This window comes from Lipotes vexillifer, unplaced genomic scaffold, assembly GCF_000442215.2.
Source record: "Lipotes vexillifer unplaced genomic scaffold, Lipotes_vexillifer_v1.1 scaffold935, whole genome shotgun sequence".
NCBI lineage: Eukaryota > Metazoa > Chordata > Mammalia > Artiodactyla > Lipotidae > Lipotes > Lipotes vexillifer.
Window position 1 is genome coordinate 2,685,995 of NW_006777895.1, and position 17,052 is coordinate 2,703,046.

The window sequence follows — 17,052 nt, forward strand, 5'->3', positions numbered from 1 at the left end:
TTCCTGCTTCTTAAAATATTTTTCTTGACAAATCATTTTTTAAACGTTTCTGGTTAAAGTAACACAGATATTATTGATTGGGTTATTGTTCTTTTTAAACCTCTATCTGACTTTCTAGTTTTCCTACGCATGTTTTTGAGAGCTAAATAGATACAGTGGGTTTCACAGCTGACATAAGGCTAGCGAGGCTCCAAGTCATACTTAATTTAGGCCTCAGCGGCATCCAGTTGGCACTGGAAGGGTTGTGACCTTATCTTTGATGTGTTCAAAGCCAGCTATTTTTACCCCGATGCTTCAGGAGGTACGCAGCCACTTCGTCTCTTTGTTTCCTTATCACAGAATCAGTTGAGATGCTGCCCTCTTTCCGGTGTATGTGCCTTGGAAGCTGGTCCCTCTCCAGATGACGGCTGGACTTAGGACTGTTTAATAGGGCAGCCACTTGGGGTGCCAGGCAGGTGGGGGACATGCCAAGAGAGGGTGTCCTGCTTGGCAAGGCCACCCAGAGTCCTTGGGATGGCGCCACGGCTGTTTAATTACTCAGGTGGAATGACTGTCCTCAGCGGAGATGTGAAGCAGAAGGCTGCTCGTTACTCTCCGTATCCTGCTCCGTACCCTGCCTTCTCTCCCTCAGGTGTTCCTGAACTCTGACCTCTCCTTCTACAACCTCCTTGTGGAACTTTAATTTTCCATGAAGAGTAAATGGCTTGGAACCACTCAAAATGCTTGCCCTACCAATGGGGTTGGTATCTTCACACATATCAAAGCCTTAGGCTAAAGGGTTAAGGGCAGATTTCAGGCCTCAGAGAGCCTCTTAAAGAACATTGGGGGGCTTCCCTGGTGGCGCAGTGCTTGAGAGTCCGCCTGCCGATGCAGGGAACGCGGGTTCGTGCCCCGGTCCGGGAAGATCCCACGTGCCGCGGAGTGGCTGCGCCCGTGAGCCGTGGCTGCTGAGCCTGCGCGTCCGGAGCCTGTGCTCCGCAACGGGAGAGGCCACAACAGTGAGAGGCCCGCGTACCGCAAAAAAAAAAGAATGAAATACTGATACATGCTAACACTACTGATGAACCTTGAAAACATTATGCTAAGTGAAAGAAGCAAGTCACAAAGGACTGTATGACTCCATTCATATGAAATATCTATAATATGCAAATCCATAGAGGTAGGGCAAAGATTGCTGGTTGGGGTAAAGGGGGCACCCCCTGAAATCATGACTTGTGAGCTGTGAATTCTGTGAGTGAGAGCAGTCCTGGGGGGACAGAGGGTGCAGCTCTGCAGATTCCATCAGCTGTCCTTGATCACCAGGTTCTCCACGTGAAAATGCTTGGGTGGCTGGCTGTGATTTGTGAAGCGGCCCCTTCCTGTGTGCAAAGTTTCTCCAAGTTTCTGTGTTCTCTAAGTTTAGCTCTCTGTCATACGTGTGAGTGTATCTGGGTACACAACAGAGAGGAACATGAGAGTAAGAGGTGCATGTGACATGTGGATGGGCAGCATTTACAGGCATCCGGGATCAGGGTTCTCAAACTTTAAGGTGCACGACACCCCCTGGAGTGGAGGGCGCTAGTGGTCTCAGTAAATGCAGATTCTGATTCGGGAGCTCTGGGGTGGGACTGAGAGAGACTGTGCTTCTCTGACAAGCTCTCAGATGCTGCGGATGCTGCATGAACCACAGTGACAAGGCCCTGATTCCCATACCTGGGGAGCTTTATAAAACCTCTGGTGCCGGGCTGCACCCCACCAATGAAATCAGAATATCTGAGAGCAGGACGGTAGCATCAGTAGTTTTGAAAGCTCTCCACGTAATTCTCGCCCAGGTTGAGTTCATGGCTGGGAAGGGGGTGGGGGGAGCTGAGTGGAGGATGGGACTCATTCCTATCACTTTGGAAATTTACTGAAAGTATGTTGCAGCTGTCGCCATCTGATAGTGTATGAATTAAAACGAATTAAATGTTACCAGCTCTGTTTTAAAAGAACACCATGAAGTTTCCCAAGAATTCCTCCAGCCACCAGGCTCTGCTCCACCTGTGTTTATCAGCCGCAGAGTCCCAGCTGAAGCCCTCACAGATATTCTTGTTGTTCTCCATTTACCCGTGGCCTTCTGTTCCTGTTGCAGAGCTTGCTGACCTCAATTCTTTGTGGCTGTGAGGGGTCTAGATGAGAATAAAATGTTTTATCTTCCTGTAGAGCAGGGGTTCTCAACCCTACAGCACATTAGAATCACCCGGGGCGATTCTGATTTATCGGGTCGGGGGCAGGGTCCCTGCACTAGGGGAGTTTGAAAAGCTCCCTGGGTGATTCTAATGTGAACTCAGGGATGAGAGCCAGGTTATAAGATGAAATGAAACTTGAACAAAAAAAAATACGTATTTGTAGTTTCTTCAACATTAAAAAAAACTGTTTCTAAAAAAATAAAAGATGCTGTTCAGACAATAAAATATAGAAATTGTTTTTTTAAATATACATGTAATGATTTATTTAAATATATATTTAAATCTGTATACCCCACCCCCCACCCAATATCTGGTATTTTTGAAGTGGCCAAGGTGCAAAGTGGGGAGATTCTTGAGCCGGCGTCGGAGAAGCGAAATGTTCCTGATGTCAGTATCACCCACTGTATTAATTAGGACAGCGCTAGCTGGTGTAGGATCTCCGTTCATGTGTGCATAGTCATTCAGGGGGCCCCAGTGTATGTCTCCAAGGTGGCCTGCGGAAGGGGGGAAACAGTGGGTGGGCTTCAGGGGAGGCTCCCACCGGCTGGGTGGGGCCACGTGTACTTGCACCCCATTGGGCAGAGCTCAGTCACGTGGCCACTGCAGCGTGTGTGGAATTGTCAGCGCAGCCCCAAGCCCTCGAGGAGCACGAAGGTTGTGGGGCGGCCAGCCTTCGGTGTCCTACCGCATTCGTGTGTCTAGGGGTCAGGTGCCTCCCAGCAAGGTGCTGGCTGTGGGCCCTGCGCTTGGAAATGCAGATTCCAGGCCTACTAGGTGCGGGAGCCTGCAGAGCTTAAGTGTTATGTTAAGCCCCCGTGCTCTTGTCTTCTTTTCTCCACAGATATCGCAAACGGCACCAGTTCAGGGGGGTACCGCCCACCTCCCAGAACCAAGGAAGTCATCATCAATGGCCAGACTGTGAAACTTAAATATTGTTTCACCTGCAAGATTTTCCGGCCCCCTCGTGCCTCTCATTGTAGCCTTTGCGATAACTGCGTAGGTGAGTAGAAACAGAAATTGCCTCTGTTCCCCCTCTAATGTTTGTGCTAAAATGTCTGTAGCTGATGGAGTAGAGATTTCCTATGAATAGACCTGTGCTAAAGAGAGTCAGCATGTGTGTCTCTTTAATCCTTCAGAACTAAACAGCTCGATAATAGTTAATATTTCAACCGTATTGCCTCCTGCCCCTGATCCCGTTCACCAAGGCTGGCGTTGCCAAATCTTTTTTCTTTTTACATCCTGCAACACCACGAGGGCAGCAGAATGTCCTAGGCCTTCTCCTGCCGGGTACACAAGACGGTGGGGGGGGGGGCGTTCTTTGTGCCCTGGAGCTGCCGGGTCGGCAGACACTTGAAATAAAACCACTTCACACCTAGATCCTCCATTGCCCAAGGAGCTGGCTGCATGCATAGCCAGACTCTCCCAGCTCCTCAGAGGGGCATTGTGCTTGGGTAGCCGGAGGCATTTGAAGCCCAAGGAGAGGAAAAAGGGAGAGGCCAAGAGACTTCTGGGCCTACAGTTAGGATCGTAACTCTTCCCAGAGACCACTTACCTTCTCTGTCGGCTTGCTTTCTCCAGAACAGGCTAGGAAACAGGCAGAGGGAACACCGTAGAGCACAGAGGTCCTCAAATGTAAGACTTGGCCCTGCTGTTAGGCTGCCACCACCCCAGCACAGGAGTTTTACAACTGATGTGGGTGCCAGCCCCTTGGAATTACTTGGGCAGCGCTTCCTGTCGCTTCAGACTGAGAGCCACTACCCACGCCCGCAGACCATCTTCTGCCCTGGGATGGAGCTTCTCAGAGATGAGTTTGGCAAGGAGCTGGTGGAAGCCCCAAGTGACAGGAAGGGTAGTGAGAAATGGACTGAGGCTTTGCCACACGGGGGAAGACCCACAGTTCTTCAGTCCCATAGCCTGCCTCTAAAAGAAATAACCAGGGATTTTCCTGGGCGAATAGACATGGAAATCCTGTTAACCTCACACCTGAAAGGATAGAATGCCTCAGAACAAACCTTGTTTCCCTTAGTAACACATTATCAATTGCCAACCCTTTTCGAGCCTATTAGAATTTGTAGTCTCAATTCTTCAGAAAAAAAAAAAAGGTTATATAATGTTTCCTGCTGTGCAAAGCCATTTTCCTTTTATTTGTCTGAAATTTACTTTATCCTCACTTTAATCATCTACAGTTTGGTAGAAAGCCCATGTTTTCCCTCTCAGGCCTTTTTTTGGTTTTATTCACTTGGAAAAATTACTTTTAGCCTTTGCCTCCGTAGCAAAACAGCATGGAATTTTGTTGTCTTTCCCAAGTAGTAAGAACCAGTTAAGAGCCTGGAATCTGGTACCCAGTGGCCTGGGTACAAATACTAGCTTCATGACTTAGACAAGCAACCTCAACTCTCTATGCCTTGGTTTTCTCATCTCTACAATGGTGTCAATAGGAGTGCCTACCTCATGGGATGGTTAACAGAGTAAATGAGTTAACGCGTGCAGAGCACTTAGACCGTTGCCTGGCTTTCGGCAAATGCTCTGTGATTGTTAGCTGCTATTCTGTTATTACTACTGCTCCCTTGACATTTTTGATTGGCTTTCTCTGGCCAATTTCTTGATCTACTGTATCCCTCTACAGGATGGTGACCAAAACTATACCTGGTCCTCTATGTGAGGACACACACCAGGGTTTCTAAAAGGACACATGACAGCCTTTGTGTGATTTCTGATACCCTTCCTGATGACTTCAGCCCCAGTGGCCATCCCATGCCCTTCTCGAGCATACTTTTAAGCCAAAGCAGCACAGTGGCCTAAATGTCTTCAGGGGAATAATCTGTAGGGATTCAGAGGACCCTTTCTTGGGTTGTAATTTTGATATTATATGATGAAATGTTATATGATGGAATATATATATATATTTCATTCACATAAAATCTTTTGCATGTCTTCTCCTGGAGGTCTAATGACTTGTTCCAGTTGGCATTTATAGGAAGGGAGTTGTTTCCTACAAGCCTGAAGCGCTTACGGGGCATCTCCTTCTCTTTATTATTTATAAAAATGTTTACCCATTACTAGACACCTGTCAGTTGGTCTCAATCTTCTGTCTTCTGTCTCTAGGCTAGATTCCTAATCATGATAAAACGTTCCTCTCTATCTCATAGTGTTTTAAAATTCTCTTCGGATCATACTGTAAAACACTTTCTGAAAGTTCATCTAATTCCCTCATGTGTTCCCTCCATCACCCATAGGTAAACATAGGTTTACATATTCCTTAAAGAATCCTGATGAATTAGATATAAAATCATCTTACCAGAATTATATATGTGGTTAATGGTGTACGTCTCTTATAGTATAACTGTATAAGATAGTACCCTTTCTCATAGGAACTACCAGCTGAGAAAATAAGAGCCATCAATCTATAATATCCAGGAGCCCTTCTGATAGGTTCTGAGCAACCTTTCTGACAAATCCAAGTCACGTGCTAATCCAGAACTCCACAAGCAAGCATGGGAAGATGCAGAACAGCAAACGGAAAGGAGAGGAACCGGGGAGGTTGGGGTGGGCTCAGAAGAGGAGACTGGATGAAGAGCGCATTGACAATAGCTGCCTCCAAGCATCATTTGACGGCCCTAGGGCTGGAGGTTGGCAAACCCTGATCAGGGCCCCACTGTGTGGAGGACAGGTGAGATAAATAGCATACAGTTGATGTAAAATAAAGCTACTTAGTGCACTCGGGGAACAACGGCACAACAACTCAAACCTACATAGTTTTGGTTTTCCAGTTCATTACACTACAATTGGTGTGACCCATTAACTGACCAACGAATTGGACCTTGTGCATTTGGGAAAAGAGAGTGGAAAGCAAATGTCTCCAACTGAGAAGTATAATTGCAGAGTTTGCCACTATTTTAATTTTAGATAGAAAGCTTTTCTTGAAAAAATTCTACTTTTTGCAGCCACGGGAAAAAAAGAATACAATGATGTGCTGAAAGCCAGGGTCTACATATGTGGCTTCCCTTCCCTTGTAATGAATGGGTTTGGGTTGGTCCTTCCTAGGCACACAAATAAATGTCACTTTGCACTGGGAGGGGGGAGAGGAAAATGCAGCTTCCCAGACAGTTCAGAAGCATATTTTTCTTTGTTAAATAAGTTTGAAATGAGAGCAAAATTGTAGGGGCTGTGTAATTGGAGTTGAGGACTGAGGGAAAAGCTTTCTTGGGGAGCAAACTCTGTTGCTAACATAGAACAGGTTAGCAAAGCCAGGCGGTTGGGACATGGCTATGAGGACAAACAGACCCAGAACTGAATCCTGGTCCTGTCCTTGGATAATATTGGAACCTGGGCAGGTTATCTGACCACCCCCACAGGGTTTCCACATCTGTAAAACGGGGTGATCCTAGTACTGCCTCATAGGTTTAAGGATGAAGTGAGATAGTGCCGAGCAAGCACAGACCTGGTGCACACCGAGGGCTCACAAAGGGCTTGCCAGTGATGTTATCGTGCGTAACAGGAGACGAGCTGCCGAGCTGCTCCCAGGGAACTGCGTAGAACAAACGTTGTCTTCACAGAATGATGGGAGTCCCCTTGTTTTCCTGTAATCTGGGAGGCTCTGGGTGATCTGCAGCTGCAGGAATGAATATATCCTCTCTCTCTCTTTGTCTCTTTGTCTTTTTTTATCTCTGTTTCTCTCTCATTGTCTCTCTGTGTTGCCATCAAATCGCTTCTGCACAATGAAACAGAGTATTGGAGGTTGTTTGTTCTTCCAGGCAATTTTTTTTTTTTACATCTTTATTGGAGTATAATTGGTTTACAATGGTGTGTTAGTTTCTGCTTTATAACAAAGTGACTCAGTTATACATATACATATGTTCCCATATCTCTTCCCTCTTGCGTCTCCCTCCCTCCCACCCTCCCTATCCCACCCCTCCAGGTGGTCACAAAGCACCGAGCTTTGTGTGCTATGCGGCTGCTTCCCACTAGCTATCTACCTTACATTTGGTAGTGTGTATATGTCCATGCCTCTCTCTCGCTTTGTCACAACTTACCCTTCCTCCTCCCCATATCCTCAAGTCCATTCTCTAGTAGGTCTGTGTTTCCAGGCAATTTTTGACGTTATAAAATATTTTTACACAACTGACAGCTGGGGCCAAGGAGCCACCTCTGCTCGCTCAGACCCTTAGGATCCCTTAGGTCATTAAAGGAAGAGTTACAGAAGGAGCTGGAAAGCAAAACGTACCCTTGTGAGGTCTTCTCAGACTCACTAAGTATGTTCCAGCCCCAGCTGAGCCCCTTCCACATCTCCCCAACCAGGGTGGACCCTTTCAGGGAAGTCTGTCCTTTGGTGGGCTCTGGCCCAGTGTCAGAATAGCCAGCAGCTTTCCCTGGCATTGGGTATTTTTAACACAACCTAAACCCATAATAAAATGTGATTTACTTGAAAGTAATTTATGCATGCACTGTGAACTAAACTAAGTTTGCTAAACACTAAAAAGGAGCACTGCAAGCGTTTGCAAGCCTGCTCTACGAGAGTCTGTCTGACTTGGACCAGCCCAGAGGCGGCAGCACCTGGGTCCCAGACCTGCTGCCTGGTCCATCTCTGCTTCCACCATGCCATGTCTGGAGGCGCTGTGAGGACAGAGAAGGTGGTGCACGAAGCCCTCGAGCTGTGTCAGCCGCTGCAGAGCTCTCGGCGGCACCAGCCTCCTCCCTCATGGGGGGGGGTGCCCTGGCCCCATTTTCACCTGGCCCCATTTTCACCTGTCCCCTTCTGTCATTTCTGATGTGGATGGCGCAGAGAACCTCCAGACACCCTCTGCAGGGACTCAGTACCCACTTACTCTTGTTTTGGGGAGAGCTTCACGGTTGTCTTCAAGAGCTCGCTCTCCCTCTCCTGGGCACTGTACTATGCTCTCCCTTCCACCCCACAGTGTCTCCCCCTCCCCGCCCCCACCCATCCAGCTGCTTCCTCTGAGATGTGGGTTTCTGAGCTGAGACTGCAGATGTCTTGTCTGTTGCGTACACTCTGCTGAGCCCAGTTACTGCTTCACAGTTGTACTCAATATTAAGAGGTCTGAAATATCTGAGATTTAGAATCACAGCTGCCTTCTGGTGTGGGGTAGCACGCTGGCATTTCTTTTAAACGACTTGGGTATGGTGAGAAGGGTATTAGTTTTACATAGGAAAGCATATCATTTCAAGGGAATGGAGCAAGCTGGCATTTATAGCCTCCCAGGGACCCAAAAAACCGAGAGATTTACGGTGCCCCTCCTAGTTTCCAGTATCCTTGCTTTTTACTGACATTTAATGAGCACCTGTGTGTCAGGCACCGTGCTAGTATCTAGATACATCAAAATAAAATACAGTCCCCAAGAATGATTCTTAAGAACAGACCAAAGAGAATTCAAGGCCAGAAAGCATTGTATTTATCATATTACATGGATCAAAAAAAGAGTAATTTTATGTTAGTAAAGAGTACATTTAAAAATTCAGTCATCAGCATATATGCATCAAATAACATTGCATCAAAATGCATAAAGTAAAAATTGTTAGAAAATGCACAGATAATTTGGTATAACAATGCTAGTTAGAAACAATAATATACCTCTGGTTTTGTTGGCTCAGGTAAACAAAATAAAAGTAAGAAAATAAAAGACAATGAATATATAATTAATAACTATATGCTGAACTTTGTTTCTGCAAAGTATACTTACCTTTTTTAACTGATTGTGGAACATTAGCAAAATTAATCATACTAGCTGCACAGAAATTCCTGACTTCCTAAAAGCAGATATTACACAGACTGTGTCACCTAATGACATAACAATAAAACTAGAAATCAATCACAAAAATATAAATACACAAACCTAACCAATTATAATGTTTTTTAAGAACCTTTTCATCAACTCTTGGGTGGCAGGGACTTCAAAATTGTACTTGTGGAATAGTTAGAAAATGACAATAAGAACAATGCAAAATAAAACTTCATGCCAGTCAGAATTCTAAATTCTAACCATACAAAATAATTAACATAAGCAGAAAAGGAGTTATCTGGAAAACTATCAGGTAGCTCATAGAAAGGAAGGAGGAGGCTGCAGAACCAGGCTCGGCAGCCTGGAAGAGCCGGGGGAGGCTGGGTGGCTGAGCGCAGCCAGTCATTCCTGCAGTAGGATGTCCCAGGAGGTGCAAGCACCACAAGCAAGATGTTTGTGACACCACCACTGAGTTCTGACTCTGCTGCTACCATCAGCTTGGAACTGTGACTCTTATCTGCAAGGACCATGGGCTCTGGATTCAGAGATCTGGGGGGTGGGAGCCCCTGGGCCTGTTTCATTTCCACACCCAAGCAGCCAGCGAGCCGGGGGAGGTAGCTGCCCCACTTTCAGCTCCTGCAACAGGGGTGGAGGGCGGGGCCTACCTCCCACCTATTTTGGGATTCTCCACAAACAGGAAGCTTACTTGGATGATGGATGGCCAATGAAATTAGAAGTTTTCAGAAGTCTAGTACAAAAAACAAAACCGAATTTAGAAGCAACTAGAGGAACATAGCAGCCATCTCAAGAAGATAGAAAAAAGAATAGCAAAAGAAACTTTAGAAAAACAGGAAGAAAACCATTAGTAACCTAGAAAACGGAAAAATAAATATGATACCAGATCTAATTCTTTGGCAGATAAGCAACAAAAAGATAAACTTCTGGTGAGACCAAAGGAGAGAAAATAACAAAGTGGAAATAACAGATTCAAGTGAGACATTCTCTCCACAAACTTATGTGTAAACTTAATGCAATTTGAGGCAGGAGACAAGATTTAAAATGTACAGTTTGACTACCAATACCATTTTGGGGAAATTATTGGATTTTTGGAAACTGTTTACTGTTCATGTGAGGGCTGCCCCTAAGCTTTCCGTGGTAGCGCATAGGCTGGGTTCTTCTGCTACTGAGGGCTTCCAGCCCCTTTGTGTTAATCTTTGTTTTAGTTTTTTTCTTAGTGTCTGGAGTTTTATCCTTTTTGGTTTAAGCAACAGTTCCTGTAACTAAAAAATACATCAAACAACCTAATTAATGCTTTTGGATTCAAGACATTGATCATGTTTCCACCCTCTCCCATTCACTGACCTCTCTGGAGAGTTTCTGTTTGCCTTAGACCAGCAGTAATTGTGTCTCCACCTCCAACTTGAAATGAATAAATACAGACGTGGGATCTTTTAGCTGAAAACAAACTGGGAGGTTTTTCTTTCCACAGATAATCTATTGTAGTGCACCAAGGGTTTAATGAAACTTGCAAAATGACAGATAACTTCAAGGCATATTATTGTCATTGTCATGTAACTCACACTGTGCAAGATTGTGGAGAGAGCCGGAATTCATTTCACGTCTGTGCAGAAGACTGCCAATTGTTCATAAAAGGTTTTATTCATTGATATGAAGAAACTCAGAGCCAAATGTAGCAGCCTCTAAACAATGTAAAGACTTTGGGGTGTGTATTTTTGGCACTAACTTATTCCCGGTTTTCTTATAAGCAACTCAAGTCCTTTTCAGAAAGTGATGGGAGTTTTAATTAAGTCTCTCGTTATCAATGATTCCTTGTTATTAGCTCAAGTGACAGATGGCAGAATTCCAAGTAACCTTTCTGACTCATTTGACCATAAAATGACATTCTTTCCTGGAAGACTTTTCCTCTTCCCTTATGTCAAATTGAAACCTTTCCTGGTTGTCAGTACGTTCTTTTTTCTGTCTCCTACCAGTTCACGTTTCCTGGATTTCACTATTGGTTCCCGTCTCCTGGGAACCAATAGTTCTTCTGTTGGTTCTTCTGTACCTCTTCTTGGCCATCCCCCAGCTCTTCTCTTGGCCTCCCTCATCCTCCATGGATTCTTCATGCTGTAGCTGGAGACACCCTTTTGTTTCAGCCAGATAAGCTGGTCCCTTCTCTTTCTCAACATGTCCTCCCCACAATGAGAGCCCCTGTGTTCTGCCGCCAAGAGTTTCTTCCAAAAAAATTAAAATCAAGAAAGTCTAGAGGCGCTTTTGAGGCAATAACCAAAATAAAATAAAATTCTACAAAGGCTCTCAACTTTCAGAAGAATTTCCTTCATAGCATGTTTGTCATAGATGTAAGTACATGTAAGCAGATGTAAATTCCTCAAGATGGAGTACCCAGGCCTGGGGGTCTGCATTGTAGCAAAGTAAAAGGTGGTGGGGGTTATGCACGGTCAAGGTTGAGAGCCATGGGAACAGACTTTCTGTGACCCTCTCCGGGATCCACCACTGAGGTCAAGCCATCTGGGGGTGTTGGGAATTGCTCATCTCTCGCGGAGAGCAGTGGGCAGCAGTGAGGCCTCCTATGGGAGGTGGCCACTTCCAGAAGAGCACTACTATGATGATTTGCACCCTTAAAAAATTAATATTAGTAAAATAGCTACCATCTTTGGAGCCTGTTGGAAGCCATGCATTGCAAGTATCATTTTACAGTGGAAGTTCATCAGTATTAATACTTCTGCAACTCACCGTAGGGCCGTAGTCCCTCTGGGTGTCTGAGGTGGACATTGACATGGCCTGACAACACGGGTGAAGTCCACCAAGCTGAGTGGCTGGGCCAGGGCCCAGGGGGGTGGGGGGGCGGTGTTGAGAGTCAAGAGGAGGATTCCTCATCAGGCCACATCTGTAGAAAGCTCTGTAAAGCAGGCGTTCACCACTCATCCCAAAGTATTTCTTCATTGGCTGGTATGTGCAAGTAGAATGCAAAGAAGTGTTGAGATGGGCTTCCTGCCTTTGACAAGTTTCCTGCCGACTCATGAAAAGTGAACTAACATCATAAAGAAATATTTTAGGGAGTTTCCTGGCGGCCTAGTGGTTAGGATTCCGGGCTTTCACTGCCATGTCCCAGTTTTAATCCCTGGTCGGGGAACTGAGCTCCCACAAGCCATGCGGCGCAGCCAAAAAAAGAAAGAAAGAAAGAAAGAAAAAAACACTGACCAGGTTGTAGCACTCAGGATATCTAGTCTGATCTTAGGAGGGTCATCTTAGACCAATTCCCATGAAGAGGAGAAATGGGAGGAAAGGCTGGAAAAATTCAATAGCAGTCACACTGAAGCCCTTGGGTGCCTGTTGAGAAAGAGGAACTAGACTCAGCCACTAGTGCATCATGCTCGAGCAGGAACCTGAGATGGTCTGATCTCACACATCAGTGTAAAGTGAATTGATGAGCTCTTGGCCAGTGATGCAGTATGACAAACACCCTCCAGAATCTCAGTGGCTTTGAATCAACAGCCTTTCTTTTCCTCATGGGCCTGTGGGTCTCCTGGGGCCGCTCTGGGTTTGGCTCCGGGCATTGCTTAGGTTCAGGCTTCTCCTCAGATTTGATTCTGGGACCCTGGAGGAAGGGACAGCAAGTGCCAAGCATGTTCTCCTCACTGGGGCCGGGGGTGGGCGGTCACTGGACCACATGATGGGGGCCAAAATATGCAGTATCTCTTACAGCCCCAGCTTACGGTACATCTGCTAAGACTCATGAGCCAAACAAGGCACATGACCGTGACCAGGACCTGTCAGTGGGGCAGGGAAGGATACTCCCCCCTCAAGAAGGGGAGTAGTGAGTATTTGCTGAAATACACCAATCTGTCACATGCAGGGAGACTCGAAGGCCAAAGATCAGTTACTTTCTAAGAAGCAGTTGTGTGTCTCATTCATCTTTTTAAAGCAGATGGCGCCTTATAGAAGATGCCCAACAATCAGTTGTTAACTTGAGTTGCCGAGAATTGAAATTGGCCTCCAGCAACGGATTTGGGAACTAGGGAGGGCTAAGGATGCAACATACTTTACCAGCCCCAGAGTTTCTTCTTCCAAGATATTTGTGGCTGTATCAGCCCATCCAGCTGTTCTCTGTTGGGTGTTAATGTTTCACCAAATTCCACCCACTATTTGTAGGAATTGGGCAGGACTGAGCTGTTAAAGGTTGGAAACTTGAATAGTGAAAAATAACCTGTACGCTTTAGTTTTGAAAGCTTAATACAGGTTTGGACATTGTTTTTAAAAAGCTATAAAAATAATTCGGTTTGTTGGAACAGATTAAATTTTATCTTATTTTTAAAAGGTTGAGAAGTATTTTAAATAAAGGTCTAATGGAAATTGGAATCACTTCTATAAGAACCTAGTACCTATGAAAATGTAATTATCTTTTTTGATAAAAGAAGTGAAATGGATACATAGAAACAATTTATACTAAAATAACTTTCATTTTATGATGCCATCATATATTTATGTATGGCTTCTGACTCTTGGGGGTAGTTCTGTGTATGTTATCTCATTTGCTGCTCACAACCAGCCTGGGCATTAGTCGAGGTAGAGAGTATCACCCCCATGTGCTACAGAACTCAAATTCAGAGAGGGCAGGAACTGTCCATGATCACACAGCAAAACTCTAGCAGCTGGAATCAGAAGGCAGCCTCCTAACCACTGTGTGAAAGTTCATAAACCACAGACTTAGAGCAGAGAAAAACCCAGCTGGGCCTGAAAGTCAGCAGCAGGTGGACAAGGAAGACCTAAACACATGAGAGAATGTAATAATTTCTACTCCAGCCTGGGAGAAACGCTGATCATCCAACAGTTCATGTCCACCATGAGTGAAGCTCTGTGCTGGCCCAGGCTGGGGTGCAGCATGCAGAGAGAGAGAGCAGGAAGTTGAATCACACACGGTTACCAGCCTTTAAAGTCTTATAAAAGCTGCAGGGAGGGTGGGGAAGGTAAGTGTCTGGCACAACCTGGTCGGGCCCAAGCAAAGTCATAAGTAAGCTCAACTTGCTAGTTATTCCCCAGGATTATCAGGTCAGCACGACAGGATATATGTATAAGTACTTTAAATTTTAAAAACTCTCTCATAGATGCATATGAAGATTATATTCCCCTCCTGAAATTATACTGCCTGAGCATCCCCTAGTTTTTGTATAACAGAGGCTTGGACCAGGACCTTGGACCTTGGACCAGGCCTTCTCCCCCCCAGCATTCCTGTTAGTCTTTAAGATCCCAGGGGAGAGTTTAATGGATCAGCAGGTACTGGAAAGCTGATGGGACCCCGCAACTCGAGTGGGAGCAGTGAGCCCCAAACCTGGGGAAACTCACTGACCACATGGCCTGGACAGAGCAGGTTCCCCTAAAGGCCCAGAGCGAGAAATGAGGTGCCACGAGGACACACAGCAGGACTGTGGCCCTACTGCCGAAGTGCAGCCTGCTCCCTGGGCCCGACTCCTTCCAACCACAGGCCTGACCAGGGGCTGAGACCCTTGCTTCTCAGGGTTGCTTAGTGCAGGGATTCTTGCCCTGGGCACCATGGATGGGATTCAGGGGGTCCAAGAGCTTGGATGGAAAACTCTGACATCTTTAATCTCACTAACCTCTAAATGAAATTTAATATTTCTTTCAATTATGAATACAGGCAACAAACCACATTAGTTGCATTAGTCACCACTAGAAACCACAGACATTTTCATATGACATTACGGACATTGAAAATAGATCATTTACATTTGCTATTTCGAAACCACAGTAGTTGATGAACTGTAGCTCTTATTATTTGGCATATGAATAAATAAGCTTGTATCCTACTGTGTCACAACTTTTAAACTATTTTGAAAGTGACATTTATTACTAATTTCAACATTAATAAGGTGGAAGGGTGCATGGCTTCATTAGACTGCTAACAGGGTTCATGGCACACAAACGAAATTAAGAAGTCTGGTTAAATCTTGTTTAGACTCTGCAGTTGTTAGAAAATAGACTCCTTAAGATGACAGGTAACATCTCTCCACCCCACCGGAGGGTTGGTGTTGATTTTTTTCAAGTAATAGGCAGTAACGTTTATTTCAAGAATGCCATTTTTAAAAGCTGCTTTTTTAAAAAAAGAAAAACTTTACTGGGCTCGTTCTTCCTTCCTCTGTTTCTTCCTCTTTCGCTCTTAACCCAAACACAGGTGTGCAGAGCGTACACACACACACACACACACACACACACACACACACAGCTTCCTGCACTGGGCAGTCAGGCCTGGGCCACCCACCCACCCGGGGTGCTTGCCAACCTGGTGTCCAGCCTGCTACAGATTCTTGGTGGTTTTCTGGGAGCATCTGTGTCACCCTTTCATTACAAAGGAGAGAACAGAAAGCTCAGGGGCAGGACGAGGACTGTGCCGCTGGCCTTTCCCAGCCTCCTCCCCAGCTCTGTGTTCTTGGGTAAATAGGGCCCTTCTTAAAAATTGCTGAGAATTTACTCCTTCCCATTGTTCTTGCCTCAGGCTGTTTATGCTACTGAGAAATATTGGGAAGATAAGAGCCCTTGGTATAAAGAAATTTAAATTTTCCCTCAAAAAAGAATACAATATTATCTTAAATTTGAAGCCAAGATTGTTTCCAAGCCCCACATGGGTTTTCTAATGGTTTGTATCACATACCCTTTCATTGAAAGTTAGCAAAAACAAGATAGTGTTACAGAGTGTATGTAGGCTCTTACACATTCAATTCACAACAATATCCCAGTAGAGTGGTCTGCCATTTATCATGTGATAGAAGTAACCAGTTTTCTATCAAGCTGTTTGTGCCTGAAAAACCATTGCCTCTTACTGATTTATGGGTTTGTTTTTCAGTCCAATAAATTGAGCCCAAAATGCATTTTTTTCCTCTTTGATCATGCTGAATATTTGCTGTAGGACAGGAAATCGCCAGCATGTGTGCCTGGGGTTATTATAATGCTGTGCTCAGGGAAGCGGGGAGCCTCTAGGCTAGTAATCCTTTAGGGCTATGCACATGGCCATGTCAGCACTTCATTGGCTCACCTGTTTAAGGAATATCCTCTGACTGTTGCTGGTGTGTCAGGCTCTGTGCTAAGCAGGCACTGGGGAGACGATGGTGACAGTGAACAGCACAGCCCTGCCCACAGAGCTTCCCTACCGAGGAACTCGGGTAGATTCACAGACTCCTGTGGTACAGGGTCATGTGGGAGCGTATGGGAGAGGTTCCTAACCCAGAGGAAGGAGCATCCCATCTGAGACCAGTGGATGCACAGGTCATAGGAGGATGACCTGTGCAGAGGCTCAGGGCAGCGGGAGGCGGGCAGACCCATGGGACTAGAGAAAGTGGAGACTGCAGGCAGAGAGGGCTGCAGCCAGAGGCAATATGCCTTCCAAGCCATGCTGAGGAGCTTCAGTCTTATCCCAAGGGCAAGGGACAGTGGAGTGGCCTTATCAACCGTGTGTTTCAGAAAGTGCTCACTGTCTGCATTGCAGAGGGTGAACTGGATGGTGATAAGACAGGGCCTAGGAGATGGGTAGGAGGGCTGCAGCTACCCTGTAACTAGGGAAGTAGCCGTGCAGATGGAAAGACGGCGTGGATGGATCCCAGAAATCCTCCAGAGGAAGAAGCCACGGAACTAAGTGCTTCATTAAATTCGTGGACTTGGGGCAAAGAAGAGTGAGTTTTTGATCCCTCTGTCTCCTGAGCGCATGATTATTTCCCCATATTAGGAAATTAATGCTTTTAAAGAAAAATCAAGTTCACATATTTTCGGTCAATCATGACAGAATGACCTGAGTCTATAAAGTACATAACTCAGTGTAACCACCGGAACCCTCTGTGGCTCTTGGTCCAGAACTGGATCTGCAGCGACTTAAACATGAGGACCCAGAGACAGTGACGTCAGCTTCAAGGAACTGGGCACCACGTGTGTCCAGCTGTGAGTGGTTGGCTGGTGTCTGAGGTCAGAGACAGAGGAGAAAAAAAGGGGGAAGGGGGGCTTCCCTGGTGGCGCAGTGGTTGAGAGTCCGCCTGCCGATGCAGGGGACGCGGGGTCGTGCCCCGGTGCAGAAGCCGCAGAGG

General features: G+C 45.8%; 1 protein-coding gene across 2 annotated transcripts in view; it reads left to right on the forward strand.

Annotated features, from left to right (window-relative positions):
- The window catches only part of ZDHHC14 (zDHHC palmitoyltransferase 14), a 274,447-nt gene that overhangs the window by 200,668 nt on the left and 56,727 nt on the right, over positions 1-17,052 (forward strand). For both annotated transcript variants that reach the window (XM_007451350.1, XM_007451351.1), the window contains exon 3: positions 3,049-3,207. In XM_007451350.1, coding sequence (XP_007451412.1) covers positions 3,049-3,207 — 159 coding nt within the window. The remainder of the gene's footprint in view (positions 1-3,048; positions 3,208-17,052) is intronic.